This window comes from Pecten maximus, chromosome 15 (genome assembly GCF_902652985.1).
Source record: "Pecten maximus chromosome 15, xPecMax1.1, whole genome shotgun sequence".
NCBI lineage: Eukaryota > Metazoa > Mollusca > Bivalvia > Pectinida > Pectinidae > Pecten > Pecten maximus.
The window spans coordinates 25,968,140-25,996,088 of record NC_047029.1 but is presented as its reverse complement, the minus strand read 5'-3'; the positions used below and the strand labels follow the sequence as shown (position 1 = coordinate 25,996,088).

Here is a 27,949-nt window from a genome sequence, read left to right as displayed (position 1 = left end):
TCGATTTCCAATACATGAAAATTCTGCATAATAAAAGCGAATGGTTAAATACAATCTGATCCCAGAGGGCGGCAAGGGCTAGCGACACGGGCACAGAACGGCCCTGAAATAGTGTCATATCACAAGGGACTCCCCGGATATTCTACTGACCTGTGTACAGTCTAAGGTAAACATTGGACCACTATTAAGAGCACCTGTCGGGTACACCGATCACCTGGTTACCTGGAAGTTTCAGTACAGGTAAACAAGGTGTTATTTCATGATTTGGGATTATTTGACATAATTTTGACAGGTCAGGTAAGTGAATTTATAATAAATGTGTCAAAACAATACTACAGAAAAATATTGCGGAAAGGCTATATATACGTGTATGAATGTAAATGTATACGTGTTAGTGATATAGATTGATATCAGAATCATATTATACGATATGGGTAAATACATGTAGATACACAAGCTATTGAACTGCTACTAATTTTAATCCGATTTTAAGATATACTCTCATGCGTTATTATATATAAAAAGGACGTAGATTGATAAGAATTTGGTCACGTTTATTTTAATTCCATTTACATGTACTAATAATATATAAAAGACAAGCTTGTACATTACAAATGTGTTCGTATATTGGTATACACTTTATACATGTACAAGCAGATTCAATGGTGGAATTGTCTTGTCTTCCATGAGTAGGAATATTTAAACAATTTGTATTTCGTTATGGTTTTTTTCTTGACTCATTTCTCTTAAAAAATTCTGATATTTTATTTATATTTTTTTGAATAGATATGCTACAAAAAATGTTTGGGAGTTATTTACTTCACTCCGAAGGATTTTGGTTATCAGATTTTAGTCAAATTTTCAGCGTGAACATCTTTCCTAGTTGATCAGTTCTATCGATGTCATTTTATTGTAAAACAGCGATCAATGTCAATTTCACAGTCCCATTGTCAGCATGCATATGACGTCATCAGTATGGATATGACGTCACTGCGAACAGTGTCATGTACCTACTATCAGCGACTTACCAATGGTCCTTATGACGTACGCGTCCCTATGGTCAGTATGACGTCCCTTTGGTCGTATGACGTCGTATGGTCAGTATGAAGTACCTTTGATCATTGGACGTCGTATTGTCAGTATGACGTCCATGTGGTCAGTATGAAGTACCTTTGATCATTGGACGTCGTATTGTCAGTATGACGTCCATGTGGTCAGTATGAAGTACCTTTGATCATTGGACGTCGTATTGTCAGTATGACGTCCATGTGGTCAGTATGAAGTACCTTTGATCATTGGACGTCGTATGGTGAGTCTGACGTCCATGTAGTCACTACGGTCATCGTAACCACCCTCTAGTCAATGTGTGGTCCCCGTGGCCAGTATAATGTCCGGAGGTTTAGTGTGGTAAGTGTGACATCCCTGTGTTCAGCGTTAGGTCAATGTGGTCATTGTGACGTCCCTTTGGTCAGTGCTACGCCCCTTTGGTCAGTGTGACGTCCCTATATGGTCAGTGTGAGGTTTGCCTATGTATGACATCACTCTGGTAGGTGTAGTGTTAAGTCCGTGGTCAACGTGACGTCTCTATAGTCATTTGGAACTCCTCGAGCTTATCATTACGTTCTTGACGTCGTGTGGTCAGTATAGCGTCACCATGGCCCATATAACTTAACTTAGGGGCCGCGGTGGCCGAGTGGTTAAGGTGTCCCGACACTTTAACACTAGCCCTCCACCTCTGTGTTGCGAGTTCGAAACCTACGTGGGGCAGTTGCCAGGTACTGAACGTAGGGCGGTGGTTTTTCTCCGGGTTCTCCGGCTTTCCTCCACCTCCAAAACTTGGCACGTCCTTAAATGACACTGGCTGTTAATAGGACGTTAAACAAAAACAAACCAAACAAACCATATAACTTCTCTGTAGTGAACGTGACCTTCCTGTTGTCAATGAGACGTATGATATCCCTGTGGTCAGTTTGAGGCCCGTGTGGTCATTGTGACGTCCATGTTGATTGTCGGTCTGCCATGTGGTCAGTGAGGTTATGGCTCGTTTTTTTTTGTTTTTTTTTTCAAAATCGAAATATGAAATACTTTGATTGATGCGTCCTTAAAAGAGAAAAAGTAAATCTCGAATCCGGGAAAACATACTATTTGTTCTTCAAGATTTCAAGTATAATAGAGAGCATTGGGGATATAAGCTTAACTGTATCATTTGGAAACATAATGGCGCCATTTTTCGTCGCTTTCGAATTCCCAGTTTTGACTTGACAGGGAAGTGAGTACCTGGCCATGAAATCAATTCCTCTATGCGTCAGAAATAACTACACACACACTATAGGAATCTGACGGTGACTTTGAAGCTTAAATCATGATTGACAATGTGTTTTCCGCTTACGAGAACCTTTAAAAAAGGTCATATTCTGTTAACTTTGGGATATTGATATCATACTGATATAGTGATACATTGTACGACGTGTTTGGTGTACATAGACATGGCGGTTACATTTCTTTTCCTTTGTTAGACCTGCCCATTTTATACGTAGGTGGTTTTTTGATCATGCTTTTATTGAGTCGGGATAGTTATTACAATCCAAGTATTCATCATAAATAAGTCCTTTGGAGTTTCATTTGAGTGTAATTCATGTTGGTCTTCAGTTGTGTGTTAATTCAACTGTGAATGAGTAACAGTGGATATCTATAAATAGATAAATAAATTTGATCCTAAAATAATTGATGTTAAGCTTTCAATCTCTGCTGAAAGTAACGTCTGGTTAGTGTTACGTGATTCAGTTGATATTTTCTACGTCTGTGTTAGGGTATGGTATTTCAGTATGATAACACTATAATAAGCCACCCTATCATCGATCTTTAAATGGTGTTAGGCAATGTGAGAACACCTAGAGTCCATAGACTATGCGTTTTTAGCTTGATAACACATTTTAGTTCAGGTATTAAATCCAGCGAGCAGTTGAAATACCAGAAGTCTGTATTGTTAGTGACATTAACGTTATGGAATACCGGAACTCGGTCAATGGTTAAGCATTCTGGATGTCTATGCTCTCAGAGTTTGGTTTTTGGTTTATTTTGTTTAACGTCGTATTAACAGCCGGGGTCATTTAAAGACGTGCCAGGTTTGGAGGTGGAGGAAGCCGGAGTACCCGGAGAAAAAAACATCGGATGTCTGTACTGTCAGAGACGTAAATCATAGAGAATACCTGAAATTGGATGTGTCGGACGTTCACTTTGCAAAATACTGAAAGTTGGTATTTTCGGTTTTCGGGGTCGTTCATGGTACCAAACATTCGGCACTCTCACGTTCGTTAACAGTACAGAATACCGGAAGTTGGTGCAGTCGGAATCGTTAACGGCACATAATACCAGAAGATGGTGCAGTCGGAATCGTTAACGGCACATAATACCAGAAGATGGTGCAGTCGGAATCGTTTACGGTACAGAATACCGGAAGTTGGTGCTGTCGGAATCGTTAACGGTACAGAATACCGGAAGTTAGTGCAGTCGGAATCGTTAACGGTACAGAATACCGGAAGTTGGTGCAGTCGGAATCGTTAACGGCACAGCATACCGGATATTGGTACTGATGACGTCATTTTATGGATGTCTGTATTATTGGGAACATTAATGGTAGAGAATATTGAAGAATGTTCCAAGGCCAGCCGTAAGGCATGAAGACGGTAAATAGCTTTAATCGGTATCAATGCCAAACTATATGGGATCACGCCATCGATCAACGGATGAAAACTCAGACTTTAGATAAGAGTTTCTATGATTTCCTCCGTAGAGAAGCAATTTATATTGACTGATAACGATCGGCGTGGGCGTTTAAGTTCAGCGTTTGCAATGCGTATGCGTGCTCGTGCACGTACAAAGTAACACGATGGGAAACAAACAAGGGACATTTTATACTTCTTTTGATCACCCACACAAAACAGCTTTTCTCATTACAAACTCAGGACTGATAAATTAAATTCTGCTGTAAGCAAACAGAATTTTTGGCTTAACAATGCTTTATCTTTATACTCGGGTGACCATTAAGACACAATACCATTTGGTTCGAAATTAGCTTCTATCGGTTCATTTTATTTTTTTCAATTCCATCTATCTTCTAAACTTCAATTCAAGATGGCGGCTTTGCTACTAGCAGGAATGTGAGCGGCTCACCACCAAGGGTTTGATTTGTGTATAATATGATATAATTGTGGTGCCAAACATGACTCAATAGCTACATCAAATGATTGTGTAGATTTCTGACATGTAAAAGTGCACATCTAAAGTGTTGACTGTGAAGATCAGATTGATTCAGTTGAACTCTATTGTCTATATGTACGTGACCGCCATTTTGATCGGACCACCTCGCCTATTTGTGTTTTGAACTATATCATGTACACGACCACTTCCTCACAACGAACTGAATCTGAAATTATCCCTGCATGACTGAAACGTAACCAACATGATAGCAACACTCCAAGTCCTACCACTGAACCCCCTACTAATAGACGTCGAAACTATCTGTCCAACATGGACGACATGTCCGAGTCGTCCACTCTCCACCAAGTGGACTTAACTTCGCTGCTTATGAACACTCTTGTAAACCCAGACTTTGCGGAGTCCGTTGCTCCAGCGTTAGCCCCTGCTCTTGCTAAGGCTCTACTCCCCCTCCTACAGGGATCAATCAAAGACATGCTGACAGACATAGTTGCCCCCCTTAAACACACTGTTGATCAGCAAAAAATACACATAGGCGATCTCCAGAAGACCAATGATTCACTTCAAGCTCGGTGTGTGTACTTAGAAAATGCTGTTGGAAACCTCGAGGGTCAAATCGAAGAGCTGGAACAGTATGGAAGGAGGAACTCGCTCCGATTCCACAATGTTCGCCTCAGTGGTGATGATGTAAATGATACGGACTCGACCATTATTGGTATCTGTAAGAACCACCTCAAGATCACCATCAGCGAAGACGACATATTTAGATCTCACATTATCGGTACCCCCAGAGACAACAAGTACCAAGTTATTTGTAGATTCAAAAACTGGAAAATAAAAAACAAAGTATTCCGTAGTAAGAAAGAGCTAAAGGGCAACTCCGATCGCTTGTTTATCACGGAAGATCTGACACGCGTTCGTCAGGGAATCATGAAGGACCTCTCTGCTGCTAAATCTTCGGGGGATATCCAGTCGTACTGGTCCAGCGATGGAAGGATCTTCATCAAGCGCGGTACGGACGACAGGAAGATTCTCCTTAAATCACGCGTACACATGTATGATGTCCTTCCCTCACTCCGCCCAGGGGACACACGTGCACGCGATCGCGAATGAACAGAATCCGAACTATTTCTGAACTGTCCAACTACTCATGTTATTACATGACAGAGACGTGAAACCTCATTCTATCATTTTCCGAAAATGTTCTTGTGTTGATTTGCAATTGATATGCTTGGTTGTGTTTTTCTTCATAATTTGAAAAATGCATGCTAGTTATTTAAGACTCTTGTAAACATATAAAATATCATAAGATATAGATATGTATGAATATAGGTTTTAAAAAAAACAATAACAAATATATCCCAGTCAAACATACACATGCAAGATACAGATCTCCCAGTGATTCATAAACATATAACATACAAGATCTCAGAGTGATATATATACATGTAAGATACAAGATCTTTTAGTGATATATTCACATGCAAGATTCAGATCCCCCATTGATTTATATCTATGTAAGATACAAGATATCCAAGTGATATATACATATGTAAGATACAAAATATCCTAGTGATACACACAAACGAAAGATACAAGATCTCCAAATTATATATATCCATGTAAGAGAAAAGATATCTTAGTGATACATACACATGTAAGATGCAAGATCTCCAAGTGATACATACACATGTATGAAACAAGATCTCCCAGAGATATATACACATATAAGATGCAAGATCTCCAAGTGATACATAAACATGTAAGATACAAGATCTCTTAGTGATACGTACACATGTAAGATACAAGATCTCCCAGAGATATATACACATGCAAGACACAGATCCTCAAGTGATATATAACCATCCAAGATCCAAGATCTCTTAGTGATACATACACATTTAAGATCCAAGATCTCTTAGTGATCTATACACATATAAGATCCAATATATCCTAGTGATATATACACATATGTAAGATACAAGATCTGCCAGGGATATATACATATACACATATAAGATCCAAGATCTCTTAGTGATATATACAAATATAAGATCCAAGATCTCTTAGTGATACATACACATGTAAGATACAAGATATCCCAGAGATATATACACATGCAAGACACAGATCCTCAAGTGATATATAACCATATAAGATCAAAGATCTCTTAGTAATATATACACATATAAGATCCAAGATCTCTTAGTGATACATACACATATAAGATGCAAGATCTCCAAGTGATATATACACATGAAAGTGAAAGATCTCGAAGGGATATATACATATACACATATAAGATCCAAGATCTCTTAGTGATATATACACATGTAAGATAAAGATCTTCCAGAGATATATACACATATAAGATACAAGATCTCTTAGTGATATATACACATATAAGATCCAAGATCTCTTAGTGATCTATACACATTTAAGATCCAAGATCTCGTAGTGATATATACACAAGTAAGATACAAGATCTCGTAGTGATATATACACATATAAGATCCAAGATCTCTTAGTGATACATACACATATAAGATCCAAGATTTCTTAGTGATACATACACATATAAGATGCAAGATCTCCAAGTGATATATACACATGAAAGTGAAAGATCTCGAAGGGATATATGCATATACACATATAAGATCCAAGATCTCTTAGTGATATATACACATGTAAGATAAAGATCTCCCAGAGATATATACACATATAAGATACAAGATCTCTTAGTGATATATACACATATAAGATCCAAGATCTCTTAGTGATCTATACACATATAAGATCCATGAACTCTTAGTGATCTATACACATATAAGATCCAAGATCTCGTAGTGATATATACACATGTAAGATACAAGATCTCGTAGTGATATATACACATATAAGATCCAAGATCTCTTATTGATCTATACACATATAAGATCCAAGATCTCTTTGTGATATATACACATATACATTTTCCATATAAAATTCACTAATTTTTTTTTCTTTATACATATATAAAAATATATGGTTTTACTCTTTGTAAATACCAAGTTCCTCAAGGGATAAGTGTTGATTTTAAAGTTGATAAATAACCCGTTAACAAGTTGTAAAGATGAAAATCCCCACACAAAATGAGGCTGAATGTAAGAACGCTTTACTGAAATGAAGTGTTGTATATAAATAGGTTTAAGACTAAATTTATTTGGTAATATACCATATTTTGATACTGACGAAATACAATGTACAAACATATAGGTTAAACACTGTTTTGTATATATTCTTTTGTGTTTCATTTTTACATTAATCATGCAGATTGAATTGAAAAAAAATTAACTAGCGTGTGAGAATGCGTTACAGCTATCATTGGTGTGTATGATTGAACAAATGGAAAGCATGTACGTTTGTATGTATGCTATTACACTAATTAGTATACAATCCATGTATTTGTAATATTTATATTTATTTGTTGCACCAATGTGAAATTTGAAATCAACAAACCCGTTCAGTTGATTTTAACTCCAAAAATTTGCTCTCATTCTCTCACTCCGGGTGGGGGGATAAATGTTTACACTTCCAGTGTCCTATGCACACGTCGTAGACCTGACTTAGAATTCCATATAGGCGAAGTTGTGTGGACAGAGATCCAGTTTCCAAACAAGAAATATCTTCTGTGTACTGTCTATAGGCCTCCTAACTGTACACAAGCTTTCTGGAATTTGTTTAGATATTCGTTAGAAACAGCCATGAATGAAACTCCTTATGTTGTAATAGTTGGCGATGTAAATGTCGACCTTCTTACAGCTGATAGTAATCACTCCATCATAGATATAACGAATCATTTCCACCTCACAAATGTAATAGACAGACCGACTAGAATTGGACGCACGTGCTGTACACTACTTGACCCTATTTTTCTATCGGACACGTGTAATCACACTATAGCTGACACTATTGACATAGACCGTGATATTTCAGACCATCAAGCAACATCTGTAGAACTAACTATAGAGACAAATATTACTAGGAGATATAAACGAAAATTTTTATGTTATAATGACGCTAATTTTGACCTTTTTAATAATAAACTAGCGATGACTGACTGGACTGAACTTTTTTCTTTGACCCACACCCCGGATGATATGTGTAGAGTTTTCACAACTAAATATTTAGAAATAGCAAGTGATTGTATTCCTTCAAAAGTAGCTACAGTAAGACCTAACGATAAGCCATGGTTTGACTCCGATTTGAGACGTGAAATTAGGAAAAGGAACAGATTACTGCAAAAATATAAATCCAACCGCACTCCTTACAATTTGAACAACTTTAGGAAACACCGAAATAGAGTCAATAATCCAAAGAAAAGGAAGAAAGACATGTTTTATGCGGACATAAATGGTTTATTAGACAATTATAATAATTCGAATCCCAAAAACTTTTGGAAACTTGTACGTAGACTTACTAAAACATCTGATATATCAAATGCTATTCCACCTTTGAGGAGTGCGGCTGGAAATCTTGAAATGGACGATAACATTAAGACAAATATACTAAATGACTACTTTGCTTCTATATCTACAATAGACGACACTGGGACTGACATTCCGACAGCAGAAACAAGAACTGACTCTAGAATCTCCGACATACCCTTCAACATAAATGATATCATTGACATACTAAAAGCCTTAAAAAGTGGTAAAGCTGTAGGAAACGATACAATAAGTCACATTATGCTTAAAAATACTGCTATATCAGTAGCTTATCCTCTGTCTTTAATCTTTCGTACTTCTTTGGAGACTGGGTCTTTCCCTACACAATGGAAACATGCTCTAGTGATGCCTATTTTAAAAAGGGAGATAAGCAAGATCCTTCCAATTATAGGCCAATATCATTACTTTGTAGTATCGGTAAAGTTTTTGAACGACTCATTGCTAAATATTTACATAATTACCTGTTAGAAAATTCTTTAATTTATAAATATCAGTCAGGCTTCCAACCAGGCCATTCTACAGTTCATCAGCTAATTGAAATCTATCAAAAAATATGTGACAACCTGGAAAAAAAAACCCCTACCTGTCTAGTTTTCTGTGATATTTCCAAGGCATTCGACAGAGTGTGGCATAGGGGACTTGAAGTGAAACTAGCTAGCTATGGTATCTCAGGTAAATTACTGGTTAATGGATTATGTGTCAGATAGAAAACAGCAGGTATTTTTTGGGAATAGCAAATCACTAGTTAAGTCTACAAACGCAGGGGTACCCCAGGGCTCGGTGCTTGGACCTCTTTTGTTCATTATATACATTAATGATATAACAGATAATATAGAAAACCTTTCAAAACTTTTCTCGGATGATACTTCTCTTTTATGCTCTGATAAATCCCCACATGTTATTGAACAGAAAATCAATAGTGATCTTTTAAATATTCAATCATGGGCAAGTAAATGGTTGGTCAAGTTCAATCCTGCAAAAACTGAAGCGTTGTTTATCTCTAATACAGAACTGGATCATATTATCGAAATAAATTTTAACAATATAAATATTGAATTTGTTGACTACCATAAGCATTTAGGAGTTTATATAGATTCTAATTGTAAATGGAGCAGTCATATACAACATATTTGTAAAACAGTAGCGAAGCAATTAGGTGTTCTCCGTAAATTGAAATATATCCTAAATAGAAGAACATTAAATATAATATATAGATCCTTTATTCTCCCTGTTTTAGAATATTGTTGTGAACTTTGGGACGGTTGTTCGATTGCTGACGCCGACAGTTTAGAAAAATTACAGTTAGAAGCTTGCCGAATTATCACTGGTCTACCTTCATATACAAGCAGAACATCCCTGTATGCTGAAACGGGATGGGAACCTTTATCCCAACGACGTTCCCGTCGAAAACTCCAATTGTTCTTTAAAATACACAATAACATTACTCCTGAATATCTAAATACTCTACTCCCGCCCATTGTTGCTGATCATTCTGAACATAATCTTCGCAATGCAGAAAACTATATCTTGCCTAAGAACAGATTGGAATCTTCTAACCTATCTTTCCCCCCTCAACAATTAGACAGTGGAATCAATTACCCTTAGATATTCGGCACATTGTTTCATTTTTAACCTTTAAAAATTCCATTCGTAATTCTAACCTACCACAGGTACCAAATTTGTTTTTATATGGTAAACGTAAAACTAATATCTTACATACACGGTTAAGAAATCGGGCTAGTACATTAAGAAATCATTTATTTAGAGCCAACCTTATTACTGATCAACGTTGTCATTGTGGCTTTCCTATTGAAAATACCCACCACTTCTTCTTTGATTGTAATACTTATGCGGAACAAAGAATTACACTATTCCGCCATCTAAACCGCTATATTCCTCTCAACGTAAATCTACTTCTTTTTGGAGACACGACTCTTTCTGAGCAAGAAAACGAATTGATTTTTATGCACACTCAGCAATTTATCAATAACTCTAACAGATTCTAACTCCTAACATCCCCTCTCTCTCTCTCTCTCTCTCTCTCTCTCTCCCTCTCTCTCTCTCTCTCTCTCTCTCTCTCTCTCTCTTTGATAAGTTTAAAAAAAACTCTGAAAGTATGTATAAGTTTACTTGTATTTGGTCTTTTCCGACGTCGGCGGCAAGAGAGAAACGAATATACAAGAAAGTACGGAATGACCAGGAGGACGCTAACCAAGGCACGGGAAGTGATGGACATAAGTAAAAGTTGTGAGCATCGAATAGTGTTAGAATTAAGTTTTGCCGTCGGTGTCGGAAAGGATTACTCACATTGTATACTGTATGTACATAATATTGAATAATAAATAAGACGCTCCCCTTCTCTCCCCCTCTCTCTCTCCTCTCTCTCTCTCTCTCTCTCTCTCTCTCTCTCTCTCTCTCTCTCCTCTCTCTCTCTCTCTCTCTCTCTCTCTCTCTCTCTCTCTCTCTCTCTCTCTCTCTCATGATGTTTCTCCACGTGTGACTGTATGATAGTGTGAGATAATGTATTTTAGTATTGTAAATAAGCCATCTTGAATTTTGTAAATATATACAGTTTTATTGTAAGGAAAGGGCTTTGTATAAGTTGAAAAACTTGTGCCCGATCCAATTTTCTAAAGGCAATAAAATATGTTTAAATCAAATCTTCTAAACTAAATGAATACTGCGCGTCAAGGTTGCTTATAGACTACATATACAATAATATGCTGCCCCATTTGGTAGCATGCTCTTAATTAAGAGTGTTGCGTAACATTTCGTTTTTGGCTTTAGGCCAATTGTAACTGAAACATATCTTCACAATCTATACCTTTAATATGAAAACGTGATATACAGGTTGGGCTGGGGTCTACTATTAGTATCAAGTTTCGTTGCGTTAGCTGGAAACCGCCACATAATTAGACTTAAGATCACACGAACAAATAGAAAATGAATGATTTTGACTTTTTGGGCGAACTTTCGAGTCTAAGTGTTCCGAACTAGCGATTGGGAATAGACGGCACTTTCCGTTTATGAGAGAAAAATCTCTTTTATGGTACATGTAAGTGCCGATAGTTTCTCGTTGCCTTTTTCGGTCAGGAGTTATTTAGGAAATGCTCTTTCAGTCAAGGACACATATTTTACCGATACGGAAATTGCCAATTGTTCAAGAATTCTTATTCGGTCAGAAGTAATTTAAAAAAAAACCCGCCCCTCTCAGTATGGGACCGATGTTTTCTCGTTTACGTAAATTGCCGACTGCTTCTGATTGCCCCATTCAGTTGGAGGTGATTCACGAACCCCTCATACAGTCATTGAACAGATATTGTATTTTATTACTTTGGGTTAAATATATTACATGCTACTTATTTATACTATTTTACCGTCGTACACATATTTCAACTATTGGTGATACTAGTCATCGATAGAATTAATAAGCCATTATATCCGCCGATCTTGTCTACCTAAATTCGGAATATTTAAATGAGATGACGTCTAGTAATCATCGAAGCTCGTGAACTTTCATTGTTTGTCATAGACCAACAAGCGTACATAGTGACGGTTGCTATTTGTCATTCTCTGCCCATATCATATATGGAGAATAATGTATTGGATATGTAATCTATACATCTATAGAAAGGCCTAAATGGAGCTTAAACCTTTTTAACCAGATGAAAAAAGGACATCTTTCGACAATGAATGGGCCACAGGGGTTTGATTCCCAACAATCCGTATGTTACAATACATATTTTGGGTTTTTTTCACCAGGGAAATTAACCACGTCCCTGTGTCATATGTTTGTTTAGTTAAGTGGGCGCCTGCATCAATATCCTTTGTTTATTTTTCTCAAATATTTAACAAAATAAAAAAGACGGAAAACAAATTAGCATATTCACTCAGGTAGTAAGAGTATTTGTTTTATTATAGCCGGACAGTTTTATTATAGCCGGACAGTTTTATTGACGGACGCGAGAGAGAAAATGAATCTTTTCGTGACTGATGCAGTAGATAAATTCATTGATATATTTACAGTTAATAGGATGATCCGTTTTAACAATACAACATTTTCTGATTTTTTTTCGGCGATATACGAATGGGTGTAACACCTGAACAATTAATGGAATCGCTAAAACTAACTTATTTTAATTTCGCGGGAAAGGTTGTCAGCAACAGGAATAAACAAAATATATTTCCGCAGTAACAACGTATTTTAATTTATTCGATTCCTGTTGGATATTTCAAACATTTTTTTCATCGTAATATTTTAGTTATTTCTACTATTTAATTGTGGAAAAAGTCAAAACAGAAATGAAAATAGTCATTGCGCATTCACACTGATTACGCAAGTGTGAACCGGACCGACTAGGAACAATGCATTCCTACGCAACAAAGTTGACGTTTAAACATTTGTAAATGATGTTTTCATTAGTATGGCTGTATTATGGCTATATATCAAACTCACACCGGAAATGAAAATATGGTTATATAAGCCTGGTAGTATATCTTAGTTTACTTACTATGGAAATTCCTGAAACCATGTAGCATAATCAATATCTTTTTATTTCACAGCGTCGTCATTCTGCTTCCGGTTCCGGTCTGACAATATGGGATGCGCAGCGTCCTCAGATACTAACCACCAGTACAACAACCTTGGTCATGGTCATGAAAACAATCGAAACTACAATGACCCGCCAGCAGCGGACAGATTGTACAACCATAACAACGTACAACCAACACCTGCACGGGACCCAACACCTCCCCCACGGGATCCAACACCTCCTCCAAAGGATCCGACACCTCCACCCCCACGGGACCCAACACCTCCGCCTCCACGGGACCCAACACCTCCCCCGAAGGATCCGACACCTCCACCCCCACGGGACCCAACACCTCCGCCTCCACGGGACCCTACACCTCCACCGAAGGATCCGACACCTCCACCGCCACGGGATCCGACGCCTCCTCCCCCGCGAGACCCAACTCCTCCTCCTCCTTCCCCACCTCCTAAAGACCCCACTCCACCTCCCCGAACCCCTACATCCCCTGTACCACCACCGCCTGAGCCTGAACAAGAATACCAAGAAGAGCTCACACCGGCACCGTATCCAAGTCATCTGGACGGCATGGCTTCGCCAGTTCCACCAACTTTTGAATCCGATTATACTAAGACAAATATAGACACGTATGAGATCCACGTCGACTTCCGGAAGAGTCCAGAAGACTATGACTATGAACAGCTTCCTGTTACGTCTGGGGGATGTCTCTACGAAGACTTGGATTTCCCGCTGGATGTCGCCTTACCCAGTCGACCTAACGGCATCGAATGGAAACGCCCAACGGTACGTTTATGGAAGGGCGCGTAACGGTGTAAATGTTCGAGTAAAGGGATTTAGATAAACACTTTTAAAATTATATTTGTAATAGATACTTTCAAAACTTTATTTCGTATAGGATTCGCTTGTTTTTAATGTAATATTTATAGAATTGGGAACAGTCGAGAATATTCGTTTACGGAATGTCCCGACTGTTCCCGATAGCGGATGATATTGTTTTTAAACACATTGTAAACTTCAAAACAAGACCCGAATTGGCTTTACCGATATTGTATTGGACTGAATAAATGTGTCGGATTTGACAATGCGTCGATCAAGTCAGTGGTCGGTAAACTTAGATTTCACTGTACTTTTGAAAAATAAGTGGTTTATCGTGATACATTTTGTCAGTGTTTTTGTTTATTGTTCAATGACGCTCAATACCGGTCGGATATTTACATTTCAGGAAATTCGTTCTCGTCCAGTGCTTTTCTCTGACGGAACCACGCGGTATGATATCGGTCAGGGTTCGATAGGGACATGCTGGTTCCTGTCCATGGTTTCAGTCATAGCAGACAAACCCAGTCTTATCAGACAGGTACGTATGTCATGTGTAATGCTTTGAGGTAGCAGTGTACAGTAAAAAATGACCAATTTTGAAAAAATAAGGAACACGTTTTAGATATGTAAACATAGTCAGTTAATCCTAAACATAGGCAGTTAAATCCTACATATTGCCTATAATAAAGTACATATATGTGAAATCTATATAACATTTGCAATTTTAATACAGCTCTGAAGGATAATTAAATTTATTTTTTCTATGTTTTTCAGACCTGTGAATACCATGGTAACCAATTTCAAAAACCTGAAATTTGTCTCGGTCAAAATCATAATGCTAAATATTTTACATGTGTATTTGATTTGTCTTTTGTGACAATACAACACTTGGGTTGTACTTGACAGGTCATTCCCCGGAACGCCTACCCGGTAGGAACTCCGGAATATAAAGGAATGTTCCATTGCCGGTTCTGGAGGTATGGAATCTGGGATGATGTATATATAGACGACAACTTGCCAATCGTATACGGAGACAAAGTTTACAGTGCTCATTCTGCTACTGACGAAAACGAAATGTGGGTCGCTCTGCTGGAGAAAGCCTTCGCCAGGTAAATATTATCTCTCTGTAGTTAAACATGTCCCTCTGTCCACAAAACGCATAACGGAGTAAACAATCGAGTTTTTGTGCGAAGAACCTCTTAAATTAGTGATTCTCTGCCAAACATATTCCGTTATGAAGTTATTGAGATGGAGAATATATTTTCGAGGTAGGCAATGATCGTGTTGCTCTGACAGATAAAGTTATCATTTTATAGGGTTGAATCACTCGATTATTAATCAGGTAATACATGATTGGTCACCCATGGGAAAATGTCGGCAAGTAGTGAATAAAGCTCACATTTGAGCAGATACGTGTTGTTTCAAATATCATTTTGATGAGTTCCCCTCTTTCAGATAAGATAGAAATAATTGTTGTGCTCCAAAATACTCTACCTGAAATGAAAGACAATTTCCTCGAAACATTTTCCTTGTGTCAGACCATTTTGCAAAATAACACCTGTGCTTTAATATTTTGGAACTAAAAACGTAACGAATAAAACGTTCTGATCTTATTTCGTATATCTAAAAGATTTGATCACCGTGCTGTGTTGTAGATCCTATGGGAGCTACGAAGCTGTAACTGGAGGATTGACGGCTGACTCTTTCATCGCCCTCACGGCCGGCGTACCGGAAATGATAGACATACAGAAAGGGAAGACTTGCGGTCCTGTCCTGTTCAAAAGAATAAGAAACGCCATAAGCTCAGGAGCCATGGTGGCATGCACTGTACCAGTACGTACAGTACACACATACTTTTACAGCTAACTGAGATATCGCCGAAGATTCCAAACCTGTTGATTATCAGCCAGAGATATAACAAGCCACGCTGCGTCGCTTAAATATTCGTAGTTTGATGTTTAGTCTTTGTTTCTGCGAACTAAATTTAAGCTCCGATTTATTTTTCTTTGTTTGAATACAAATCAGTTCTTCTACGTTATAAGGCTTCTATCTAGAAGAAAAGTGAATGGGCTCTCTTCCTTAACAGAAAATACCGAATTAATCCCACCGCTGCCACCAAACTAATATAAATGTACCAAGATAAAATATCATTCTTGTATAGAATAGTATCTCAGTATAATCAATTCCATTTTTCAAAATAAACGATTCACCAATTTTATTTATAACTCCTTTTTAGGATAAATATGACAATCACCAGGGTCTTGTTGGCGGACATGCGTACTCACTTACCGGAACTGCAATGGTAAGTATCATTACCAAAAGACAAACTACTTATGTTTCCACATTTCCTTGCGGAAAGTAAGTTACACAAGGTGACCGTAATGCAGGTAACGCAGGAGCCGACAAATCATTTGCACAAAGCAGATAGTCTACACAAAACATTTTTGTTTCACAAAGGTCATGGAGGGAGTTTTATTAGATAACGACTTAATATCAATACTCCTATTCTTGTTGGCCAGATTGGTTTTTGCAAGGTGTATTTATGTTTAAAAGATCATATTATGGTTTATTGTAGTGTTGATAAAATTAGGAATTTCACAATGTTGAATTCAAGTGAATGACGATCAAAATAAGATATTTGAATAAAGAAAAAATCCTTATGATAATTATATCCTCACAGGGAAACGATACCCAGCTGATCCGCGTCCGTAATCCATGGGGGAAACACGAGTGGACAGGGCCGTGGAGCGATGGGTAAGAACCATTTCTGCATATTGGATTAGAAAAAACAATTAATCCAACTTTTTCCTTTGTTGTTAAGCCTTCATTAAACTTATTCAGTTTCTGTAAACAAACGTTTATAAAGAGTAGGGCATAGGGTCGCACGTTCAATATACACGTACGTATTGAGAATAGGTGTTAACAAACAAGGAATAAAGCGAGAAAAAAGTATTTGAACTCCACTCAATGAAACGAGAGAATGTGAACAAAAGGAAGGATGAGTAAATGTCGCTTACTGATTCATCGAGAGCAGCAATCTTTGACACATCTAAGCATGGGCGTAAAATACATTTTGATTTGTAACAGGAGTTCTGAGTGGTCTTCTGTTCCCGAAGGCGCTGTGCAAAGAGCAAACGTAGACGACGGCGAGTTCTACATGTCTCTTGATGACTTTATGACGTATTTCTCTGACGTCACGATATGCTGTCTCACGCCAGATTTTGACAGGGATGGGAGTAGCGATACATTAAGTAAGTCGTCGTTTTGACAATTTTATATACAGCGTCTAAATTGAAAAGAAAATTTCTATCGAAAACTGACGCCATAATGATATTTGAAAAATGATCTACTGAATAATTGCGGAGAATATGAACAAAACATGACAAAATTATACCAGTGTAAAAAACTGGGGCAGTGACATCATCAATATTTGTTTTGACGTCAACATATTGACATATATTCCACTCGATAGTCTGTTTGAGGAGTTTACAACTTTTAAGTTTATATGGTAGAAACCATTTATTTGTAAATGGGAAGATACCTTCTATTATTTTAGTAGATTAAGTCTCCAATGAAACTGTAGCTTGACGTCATGGCTGTACAAAAGTCCCCAATCTGGTATTTTACCAATGTTAGGCTTTGTCATCAATGTATGTGTATTCGTACTATGTCACCACAATATGTCTACACGTATTTAATCATTGCTCTATTTGTTTACAGATTATGTCACGTGTTTATACGGGGACTGGCGCGGGAAGAATGCTGCAGGGTTTCAGAAGAAACTGGAGAATCCTAAATATCTCATAGAAGTAACAGACAAATGTAAGTATGTATAACATAAATATGTCTTATGCATGTTGGTATTGTTTCGTTGATCTCCCCCTTTTCATGCTTGCTCTCTTGCTTGCGTAAAAACCATGGAGAGATTTAAGATAGTTTATCTCTTTTTATATATATTAATCTAAGACGAAATTATTTATCTTTTTCGGTTAGCAGGTTATATTTTACGGTAATGTTTGGTAATTGGTCATGGATAAAGTCAATAATCTTTTGTTGTTGTTTACTTTACAGTATGTGACGAGTCAGGCAACGTTCCAATAGTGCTCCAGATTATACAGAGGACCCACCAGAGAAAGAGGGATAAGATATCCATCCGCTGTGATCTTTACAAGGTAGTATCCCGTCTAAAATCACTCACATTATATACGAAACCCTACAGGTCTCTGTTTTACACCAGAAAATTAAGCTCCCACCAAGATTTAATCTTATGCAATGCATCAACCCTTCACCATACCGGATTTATGCATGTGATCTAGAATAGCTTTCCGTTTACAAATACTTTTTTTTATAGTTACTGGATTCCGTCTGTTAATATAAACGGGAGGTTTAAGTTAGAGACGGATATTGTGTCTGGAAATAGTAAACAATTATTGGTTCTATAAGAAAAAAGAAACCAAAACCGAATACTGACATAATAACGAGTTCATTACATTCTAACTAAAAACGATGAAACGACGAGAACATAATTCATATAATATAGAATCGCCTGGAAATTCTTGAATATATAGTAATAGCAATTAAAAGCATGTGTTACATGGACAGTAACAATGTAATTCGAATCAATGTATCCGTGATCTAATATTATAGACATATGTTGTTTATATCTTTGAGATTTTTCATTGCGAGAAGGATCCGTTGTTTTTCTGTTATGGAAATAAACATCATGCATCATAAATCATATAACATACATCATATATATATATCATACATCATACATTATTATCATAATCATACGTCACATATTATACACCATCATACATCATACATCATCGGGTTGAAGTAGGAGTCAGATGAAACATGAAATTTTCCTTCAGTAATCCGCTGCTTTGAAATATCGTTTGATTCTGGACATTAAACTGTAATTCTGTAAAATAACTTGCAATAATCATTATTTTGTCGACAGGTATTGTCGAGTTCGGGAGGAATTTATGTTGTGGACGAACTTGGTGAAAACACCAACTCGTACAAGCAGGATCAACAGGCGTCCTTCCGGTATCTCGTTACACCAGGGCGGTACATCGTTCTTCCATCGGCCATTGAAGACGGACTTGAGAAAGAATTTATGGTCAGGGTATTTTCGTCAGGACCTCTTTCATGCTTTGAGTGAGTACATTTAATCATATAAATCATTTTTGTTTATTCAATTTTACTATTTGCTTGTGTACATATACGTTAAATCTATATTTTAAAAAAAAAAGCAGAAAAAAACCCTAGTAACTAGGAATGTATATATGTGATTGAAGTACGTTAGTTACGTTTATAGCATGATGGACTCTCGCCTGGCATTTGAAATAAAATTATCTAACTCTCAACATGCTGATCCGTCATACAAAATAATATAGAAGTAACCTTATAGTTCCCTATAACATTTGGATAAATACTTCAAACGTAGATTTATTGGTTTCTTCTTTCCAATGGGAATTGTCGTTCCTCAATAACTTTTTGCGTAAATAAATTAACTCTGGGCAGAAAATGGTTTTAGATTGGAGCTAGAACTGCACTTTTTATGGTAACTAGATACAAAAGTAAGACCATGAACTAGTCTACAAAGATCCCCCCTCCCAATTCTCAACCCTGTCAACAATCGCTTACAGCAACACTAAGAATACATTACCGATGGGATAGTGAATTCACTTTCATTTCAGTTCACGCCAAGCCGAAACCCACAGTGTGGAGTGTTGCTAATGCTAATGCTGCAATTAGTTGGACACCTTGCGCAATTTTACAATAAGTTCATTTTTTTATAAATTGAATGAGTGTGATTTGCATAAAACTTTTTGACACTTTTTTGTTTAAATTTTAGATATGTTATTTATGTGGTTGTTATGAATTGTGTTTCAGGGAAGGCAAGGTAGCAAGGTACAATGCAATAAGCATCCTTTATCTACCAGTACTCTTGAATTTAGTTTTAGACAAATTGATCATAAACAATTATTTAACTCGACTTTATGTATATCGGATGACATCTGGCTTTACCGGCGAGAGTTTCCAATCTATGATTCTATAACACGAGTTTTCGTTCTTTACACTTTCGTGGGTGCAAGAAAGCATAACTCTGGAAGGAATTTTGATAGAATGGATTTTTTGCGCCCTTCTTTGTGTCGCTTCGATGACAAGGCGATATGGTATCCGGATTACCATACACCAACGAAGTTTCTGAAGCAAAATTTAAAAGAATCTGAAGGCGTGAAAGTAGAATATGGAGTCAGCATGGCATATTGTTCCGTCTTTTGATGTTTCTTGTGTCAACTTTTTACCAAACGCAGTGGCATATTAAGATTTTGTTGAAGATTGCCTACTTTTGCCGCATCATAAAAAATCAAGATAGTGCTAAAACCTTGCAATGTCCTCATCAATTACAGCTGCTAATAGCATCATACCTAAAAAAGTAAATTTACTTAGACATCGTATTCTACTTTCACCTTCAGACATACAATCTCTAACGAGAGCTGCAGAAAATAGTCGAGGCATTAAAATTTGCACTTAACACAGCTAGATGAAATCTGCCGCTTCCTATACTATCTAATCTGCTAAGGAGAATGCTTCTTTTGCTGTTCGGTAGAGAGTTAACCGAGTACACCGAACGTTCTTGGACAGAGGGCAGAGACACGTGCTAAATGTCGACTCGGATACCTGCCAGTTGTCGTAACGAGTTACGTAAAGTCGAGTACAATACCTGATTGAAATTCTCGTGTTGCTAGATTGAATTAGTATAGCCTTGTCTATTATATAACCGACAATGTTTTGTTGAATTTCATTGCTGTTCTTATCTCATAGGTACTTACCTGAAGGTTCTAATTTTATTAATGGACTGGGTTACATATCAGTTACATCTAACAGACTTTTTCTGTGGTGCTCTTGTTTTGATTTTTACATTATACATGCATGAACTTTTATTCATCTTGTGGGTTACTGAATACACCTGATATACCGAAGTTTTCAGATAAGAATATCGAAGTTCTTTTCCTCATCTATCTCGTAGCCATAAATCAATATTCTTCTTTCATGAGTATCATTAGAAACAGTCTCTGAACCTGCATCATTTTAGGCATGTAACAAAAATATCAGTAAAACTTCACTAACTCGAACTGCTAGGGACCATGTTAATAGTTCGAGTTATACGGAGTGTTCGAATTATCAGAGGTTAGTCTTATTCCATTATAGGTATTCATTATACGTACATTTTTTGTATGTCAAACTCTAAAAACCTACTTAGTAACCTCGCTGTGATTATCAATGTTTTTAATTACTTTATTCCGAATGGAAGACATATTAAAGAGGCTTACCCGCAGACGGACCGGTAAACGGCACATCTCCGATCACTAAATAAACTTCAGTACACGTTTCTATGTGACAAAATTAGAGGCTTTCCGACTTTATTTCTTGAAAACAATTACAGAATATGTATTCAAAAGACGTTTTAAAACTTAACCTGAGAGGGGAATGTATGGAATATAACGGCAAATCTTCTTTGTAAATCGCCGCTGCCTTTGAAGTTATCACTGTGCGGCACTGTGCACGTGCTTGTTTCTTTGACGTGTCAATCAAATTAGACTTATTGCGGGTTGCGATTAAATAAATAATGTTTAAAAATGAGGTTTTAATATCACTTTTCAGCGTTTTATAAGGAAAATAAAATGAAAAACTCAACAATTCCAACAATCTGTCATGTGTAAAAAATCTTTTTCTATTAGCCAATTTTCTGATCTCTCTGCGGGCAAGCCTCTTTAACATTTATTTATTTCAAAATATATATACTGAACGTTTTAGCCATCCAATACAAATAATGGATATATCCGAAATATTGCAAAGGTCTACCTAATTTTCTGCCGTTCTGGATAATTTGAAATGACGCAATCAATATATAATATGTCTTCTGATAATAAAAAGAAAGTGACCACTGTTATACAATATCCCAATAAATGCTTTATTAAAATTCTCCTACGTAATGATTATTGTACATACAATACATATTTATGTTACACATAATATATGTTATATACATATACAGAACAGTATTCAATTGGGAAATTTGTTCCTTCCTAAAAATTACAGGAATTTGAATTAAATAAGAGATCTCGCATGCGCATGGCTAACACTTATTTGTACGCATGACCAGTATTGTCTTTCTTTGCTGTATTTTATAATGTGTATGATATACTATTGTTATTTATTTTAGTACTACCGAGTTCTAGCGTGAAGATACATATACTATATATTATATACTATAAATAAAAAAAAATGTTTTTAAATATAAATTTTGTTTGAATACGATACAAATACATGCAAGATAGGTTAATGTAGAACAAATTAAACTTCTTACTATTTTGACGATAGTTTGATATTGTAAAACTTTTAAGTTTTAATAATCCAGTTTAGTTGACTTTAATCTACAGGATGTAACCAAAAAATGTAAATTATAATTGCTTATATGTGCATGTGCATGCATAATATATTTGCGATATTTTAAATCCAGTATTAAAATATGATTTTGTGTGAAACCTGGTTCACGAATTTTGATATATATTTCTTTTTTAGTTTTTGAATGATTATACTGTGTTATTCATTTGTATATTTATATTATTTCAAATCCCTATATACATGATATGTATACATTTATGATTATCAACTTTGAGTTCAAATATAATTAAACAGTTTTCCTTTTTTTATTGTATTCAAATATATTTATATTTTCCGTTCTTATTCATTAATTTCTATTTTTTTTTAAATTTATTTTGCTCGCCTAGACTAAATTAGTTTAATGGTCAAGTGTTAAAGAAGCGTGGTGACCAAAGATGTGTCAATAATATAAAAAATAAACTTCTGAGATGAAAAGTAATATTTCAGATGAATGAGTGTTACTGACGATTATAAACAACTCAAAATCCTCTCTAAAATGTCATTTTTTCTTTTATAAATTTGCTTTATATGTGATCTAACATTGCATATATACATGTACCATACTTTACAAGTACAAAAAATGTATGTTAAAGATGCTCCCTGTTAAGAAATATTGTTTTAATGAATGTCTTTGTCAATCTATGGTTGAAAAATGTAAACTTCGTATATGTGATTCAGTTAATTGAATTTAATGAAATCCTCAGGATATTTTGTCCTTTTTCATCAACGCTTATCTTAAAAAGGCTTAGCTAAGAACATTTCCTTCTATATTGCATTTCATTTGAGAAAAATGACTTGAGGGATACATCTATGTTTTTTTTCGAAATCAAAACTGGTACAACACCTATTTGCTCACAATTGATGAAATTTACCATAAAAGTTCCTACATTTAGAAGGTAACGAAGACACATATCAGTACAGGTACATTCAATTAAACTTTATGTTTTTTTAGGAACCTAACAGAGGACGAAAGCATCAAGTACATGCTGTTTGACCGCCCTGATCTCCCTCAACTAGACGTACCGGCTGATACATGTAAGTGTTGATCAAACAGGGAAAGGTCGGGGTCGAATGACCCGGACCAAATCATTCAGGAATCGAACAAGAGTTTGTATCAAAATTCTCTATCGCTAATTATACCGACGACCCATGTACATGTATATTTTGAATAAATCGCCGAGCATTTTCTGTATATGTCAGTTCTCAATCTTACAGTTTTTATATGATTTCACATGGTTGCCCTCGCCTCTGCAGAGACCCAGATCATGTTAAGTGATTTTCGATCGTCTGGCTGATATGCTAAAACATTTGAGAGATACCCAAATAAAGATGCTCTGAACCTCACGTTGACAACAACTAATATGCATTTAGGTACCATGAATATCCATTATTTTATTTAGGCATGGCGAGATTCGTCATATAAAGGCAATAGTTTGATAAGCTATTGACCAGGAATTAGTCACGCAGAGGACGACGTTTTTTATCCATACACTAAATTATAAATGAATTGTGATAATTGTTTTATTACAGGTTTTTGTCAGTGTTTGCCAGGCGCGTTCATAAGTGGGGTGAACGCTGGAGGCCAGGTCTCTAACGATACAGTTGGCAACAATCCTCAGTTCCGATTGACCGTCAATCAGAGGGGTAAGCTATACCTTCAATATATATATATATATAAGTGTGCGTTTAGGATAGATCATATATCCACATGAAACCAAGGAAGGTAGCCCGAGTTTCCTCTGGCCCTGAAACCAGACAAGGAAGGTAGCTATTTATATATCTATAGTGCGTCAGACACAATAACCAACAGCGTATGATGTATGCATGATTTTGATTTTCAAATACAGTAAGTGAGTATAATATATATAACTTTATAAAAAAAGTTGTTATCTTATACCATTTCTTCTCTTTAAACGGTATTAACTATATTCCGTTTTGTTGATTTTTGTTTCACTCATTTTCCTTTCGCTTCACCTCGTTTACTTTACAGGCCTTGCGCGATTCCAGCTAATGCAAGAAATGAAAGAGGATCTGATGCCTTTAGGGTTCCGTATGTGGAGGGTAAGTGTTTAAATGTTTAGACAAGGAAAACATTTCAATCAGCGTTATTATTTAAATTGTTTAATATCCTATATACACTTGTTTATGTTCCACGTCTATGCTGCTTTGCTGAAAAGCAAACACTGCAGTAACAGTATCTTAGATCAACACTATTGTGGGCAATACTTCTTTCCATAGTTATTTCTTTTTCGTGATTTTCGGAGACATAAACCTATGACACCATTATTAATATATTTCCTCATCAAAGTGAAAGGCTATTGCGTTAACACTGCATGTCTTAACCACTCTAGAAAATTGTCTAAACTGATAACTTCTTGCCATACGTGTTTTCTTAATAATTCATTAAAGTTTAAGAGATATTGAATATGTACTTTAAGGTGGACGATGGGACCTTCCCTCTGACCACTAACTGGATATGGGACAACTACAGTGACGACAACAAGCTAGCGCGCATGACTGACAATGATGATGGGAAATTTGTCGTGGCCAAGAATGTATCAGCTGATTATGTCCTTGACCCCGGGCAGTACGTCATCCTTATTCACCTCGACGGCCAATCACAGGAGACGAAGTTCGTAATGATGGTAGAGTCACATGACTCCACAAATTTAGAGTACGTATAAGGGATTGTTATTTCATTTCAAAATATTTCGTTTAATAAATTAGATGCAAATTGTGCCAAATCACAGGTATCTGCATCTGGTTAGCATTTATAGAAAAACTTTTGTCCCTCCTCCGGGCAACGGCAGGCAGATTACTCGAGTATGTTTTGATTATAATATTTGTCCACCAATCAGGCTGTCTGTTGCAAATCCACTCGCCAATTGTAGAGTCGATGCGTCGTCCGCTAGCTTGACAGCTTAAAAGGTCCTATTTCTCATTAAAAATCACCAACACACGACAAAAAGATTTATACATACGCCGATATGTAAGAGATTTACCACCTAATTGTGTGTACGTTTATTAGTATTGTCGGATCGAACTAAAATTCAAAGTTAATCAAAGCTCACTTCAATTGTGTTTTCCCATTATTTCACCTTGTCGATAAAGCAGGCCTAAGAATGAATATAGTTTCTATAAATGCAAAGGTTCCATTTTTGTGTGTACAAAATGTATCTGCAATCATTCACTGAGCAGTTATTCGTGATATTTTCTATCCTCTGTGAAATGTTGAAATCTCTACTTGTTTTGGGAACGAGCGTTAATAATGTTCAAATAATGTGTTTTATCTTTTTGTTTTTCATAATGACAAAAGATTATGATTAAACCAATCGATATAAATCTATATATGACATATCTTGAGGTTATGACACGGAATTGGGGGAGAAAACAAAATGATGACACTCCTGAAGTTCCATATTATACTGCTAGAGAGTAAAGTAATATCGCATTATAAGAAAACATGCACTGCAATTTGTCCTTCTTCGCGATATTGTGCTGTAGGTTCATTATTTAAGCAATGAACAGTGGTTTTAATGTTGTTATAGTCGAAATGGCAGCAAGATGTATGGTGGGCAAATTGTATGGGAACACTTTTGGGTTCCATGCTACATTTGTCCACAATACATCTTGCTGACATATCGACTATAACAACAGTGTCAATGAGCAAATGTAAATATACTGCGATAATTCAAGCTCTTTGTTGACATCAAGACGAAACATGTATATTCTGTATCTTTTGTTCTACAGGGGTGCTCAGTTAGCTGCTGAATAACGCCGGAACAGAAAGGACTTCACAAACTTGGTGTTGTTATAAACAACTGCATTACGTAAATTATCCTAAATACCGAGCAAAATGCCGACTGATTGGTTACCATCGACACAGTGATATGGATTACCAATTTATGGGTTCATTTTCGTATGAAAAAATACAACGCCAAAACACTATGTGTTTATAATACTCCCTTCCTTGTCTAACTTGATCATCAGCATTCTCTTTCTGTAGTTCAGATACAAGACTCATCTTTCCGTGTTTATGACGTATTTTGTCTCGTACCTTGGAGTACATATCCAATCACTCCCAAAGTGCATTGTCGTCAACCTCTCCCAGAGTGCATTGCGGTTCCCTTCATTGCATTGTAATGAAGGGAACCGCAATGCACTCTGGGAGAGACTGCATTGTCGTCCATTCCATTACAAAGGATTCGTGGAGGCTCAGTCATGGGAACGATTGAAATGGTGCAAGGAAAGAAAACTAAGGTAATGCAAAAAAATAGAAATCAAAATGAAAACGAAACGTAATGAAGCTTTAAATGCCAATAGAACAATTTTATGAACAAACCCACAAACAAGTGAGATAAACTTAGACCATTGTTTATTACTGATATTTACATTTTGGCTAAGGGGCTATAACAGCTGTGGTGTTTACATTGCCGTAGGTTGACTCGGCCAGTAAATATTTGAGCAAATTAGTATTGTAGCTGGCCAAGCCGAATAAGGAAGCAATTTTGTGAATAGAAAGTAAAATTTATAATTCTTGGGGGACTTACAAATTACATAATGATGTAAAAAGCCCAATCGTACATGTATTTGAAAAGTATGAGAATACCTCAATTAGATTCATAATCCGGCTAGTAGTACACGCTAGAGTAGATATGATGCGTCTGTTGTTTAAGATGGAATATCTGTCATACTTAAGACCAGACCTATCTCTGTTATCTATATATTATATGGCAAGCCAAGAAGATGATGGAGGAGTGTAATCACTCTCAAGTGTGGTGTTTGGCATCACAATGTATATGATATGCATTGTTATTGATGTATGGTTTCTATACATGCTAATTTCGGTTAATATTTATGTTTTAATAATGGTTTTATGTACATGTATTAGTAAATTATTATATTGAGAGGGATCTATATGGGATTTCGAGCACACTGTGAAATGGAATATTGATAATACTAGTATATGCATGTCTTATTCCTGAAATATTAAGGAAATTCTATTTCTTTTCGCAGAATATGCACTCAATTTCTTAAGAGACATATTACTGAAATAATACTGAAAGTTGTATTACGCATACACGAACCTTGAGTTGACAGGTGGCGGTGCACGTATACATATTCTAAATAAAAAAATTCTTATCGTTGGATAACGTGTTTCAGAGCAGACACAATGCGAAATTGAAAGAAAACAGAAACATGATTTTATACCTTTAATTCATATTTAGATTACCAAAATATGTTAACTGAGTTCGATCTAGATAGGTTTGTTTTGTAGGTAGATTCATTATTTATTCATTTTAAGCAGGAACTGTGATATCTAAGTATGAGATTCAGCATTTTGTGGGTGAAATATCCACGAACATTCGTCCAACATCTATTTTGTGAACTTTGTAAATAAACGTTTCTACATGTGAA

At 36.3% G+C, this 27,949-nt stretch overlaps 1 protein-coding gene across 4 annotated transcripts; it reads left to right on the top strand.

The window, feature by feature from the left end:
• The first annotated feature begins 13 nt into the window (after positions 1-13).
• On the top strand, positions 14-27,949 carry LOC117344337 (calpain-2 catalytic subunit-like). 4 transcript variants are annotated; one of them, XM_033907068.1, is made up of 17 exons: positions 14-166; positions 13,269-14,038; positions 14,478-14,609; positions 14,978-15,180; positions 15,727-15,904; positions 16,308-16,373; positions 16,752-16,825; positions 17,159-17,322; positions 17,792-17,893; positions 18,143-18,243; positions 19,035-19,234; positions 19,973-19,990; positions 23,484-23,566; positions 24,062-24,175; positions 24,522-24,592; positions 24,970-25,205; positions 26,282-27,949. In XM_033907068.1, exons 2-17 carry the CDS (start codon positions 13,304-13,306, stop codon positions 26,304-26,306), a joined length of 2,502 nt encoding a protein of 833 aa, XP_033762959.1. In that variant the 5' UTR covers positions 14-166; positions 13,269-13,303; the 3' UTR covers positions 26,307-27,949. The 4 variants fall into 4 exon arrangements, with proteins under 4 accessions (XP_033762959.1, XP_033762962.1, XP_033762963.1 ...); XM_033907071.1 differs by having other exon boundaries at positions 14-240; XM_033907070.1 differs by lacking the exon at positions 14-166 and adding an exon at positions 187-297.

Coding starts and splice junctions, on each gene's coding strand:
- LOC117344337 (XM_033907068.1), top strand. CDS start 13,304: ATGGGATGCGCAGCGTCCTCAGATACTAACCACCAGTACAACAACCTT. Junction 16,374..16,751: donor CACTTACCGGAACTGCAATG/GTAAGTATCATT, acceptor ATATCCTCACAG/GGAAACGATACCCAGCTGAT. Junction 25,206..26,281: donor CATGACTCCACAAATTTAGA/GTACGTATAAGG, acceptor TTTGTTCTACAG/GGGTGCTCAGTTAGCTGCTG.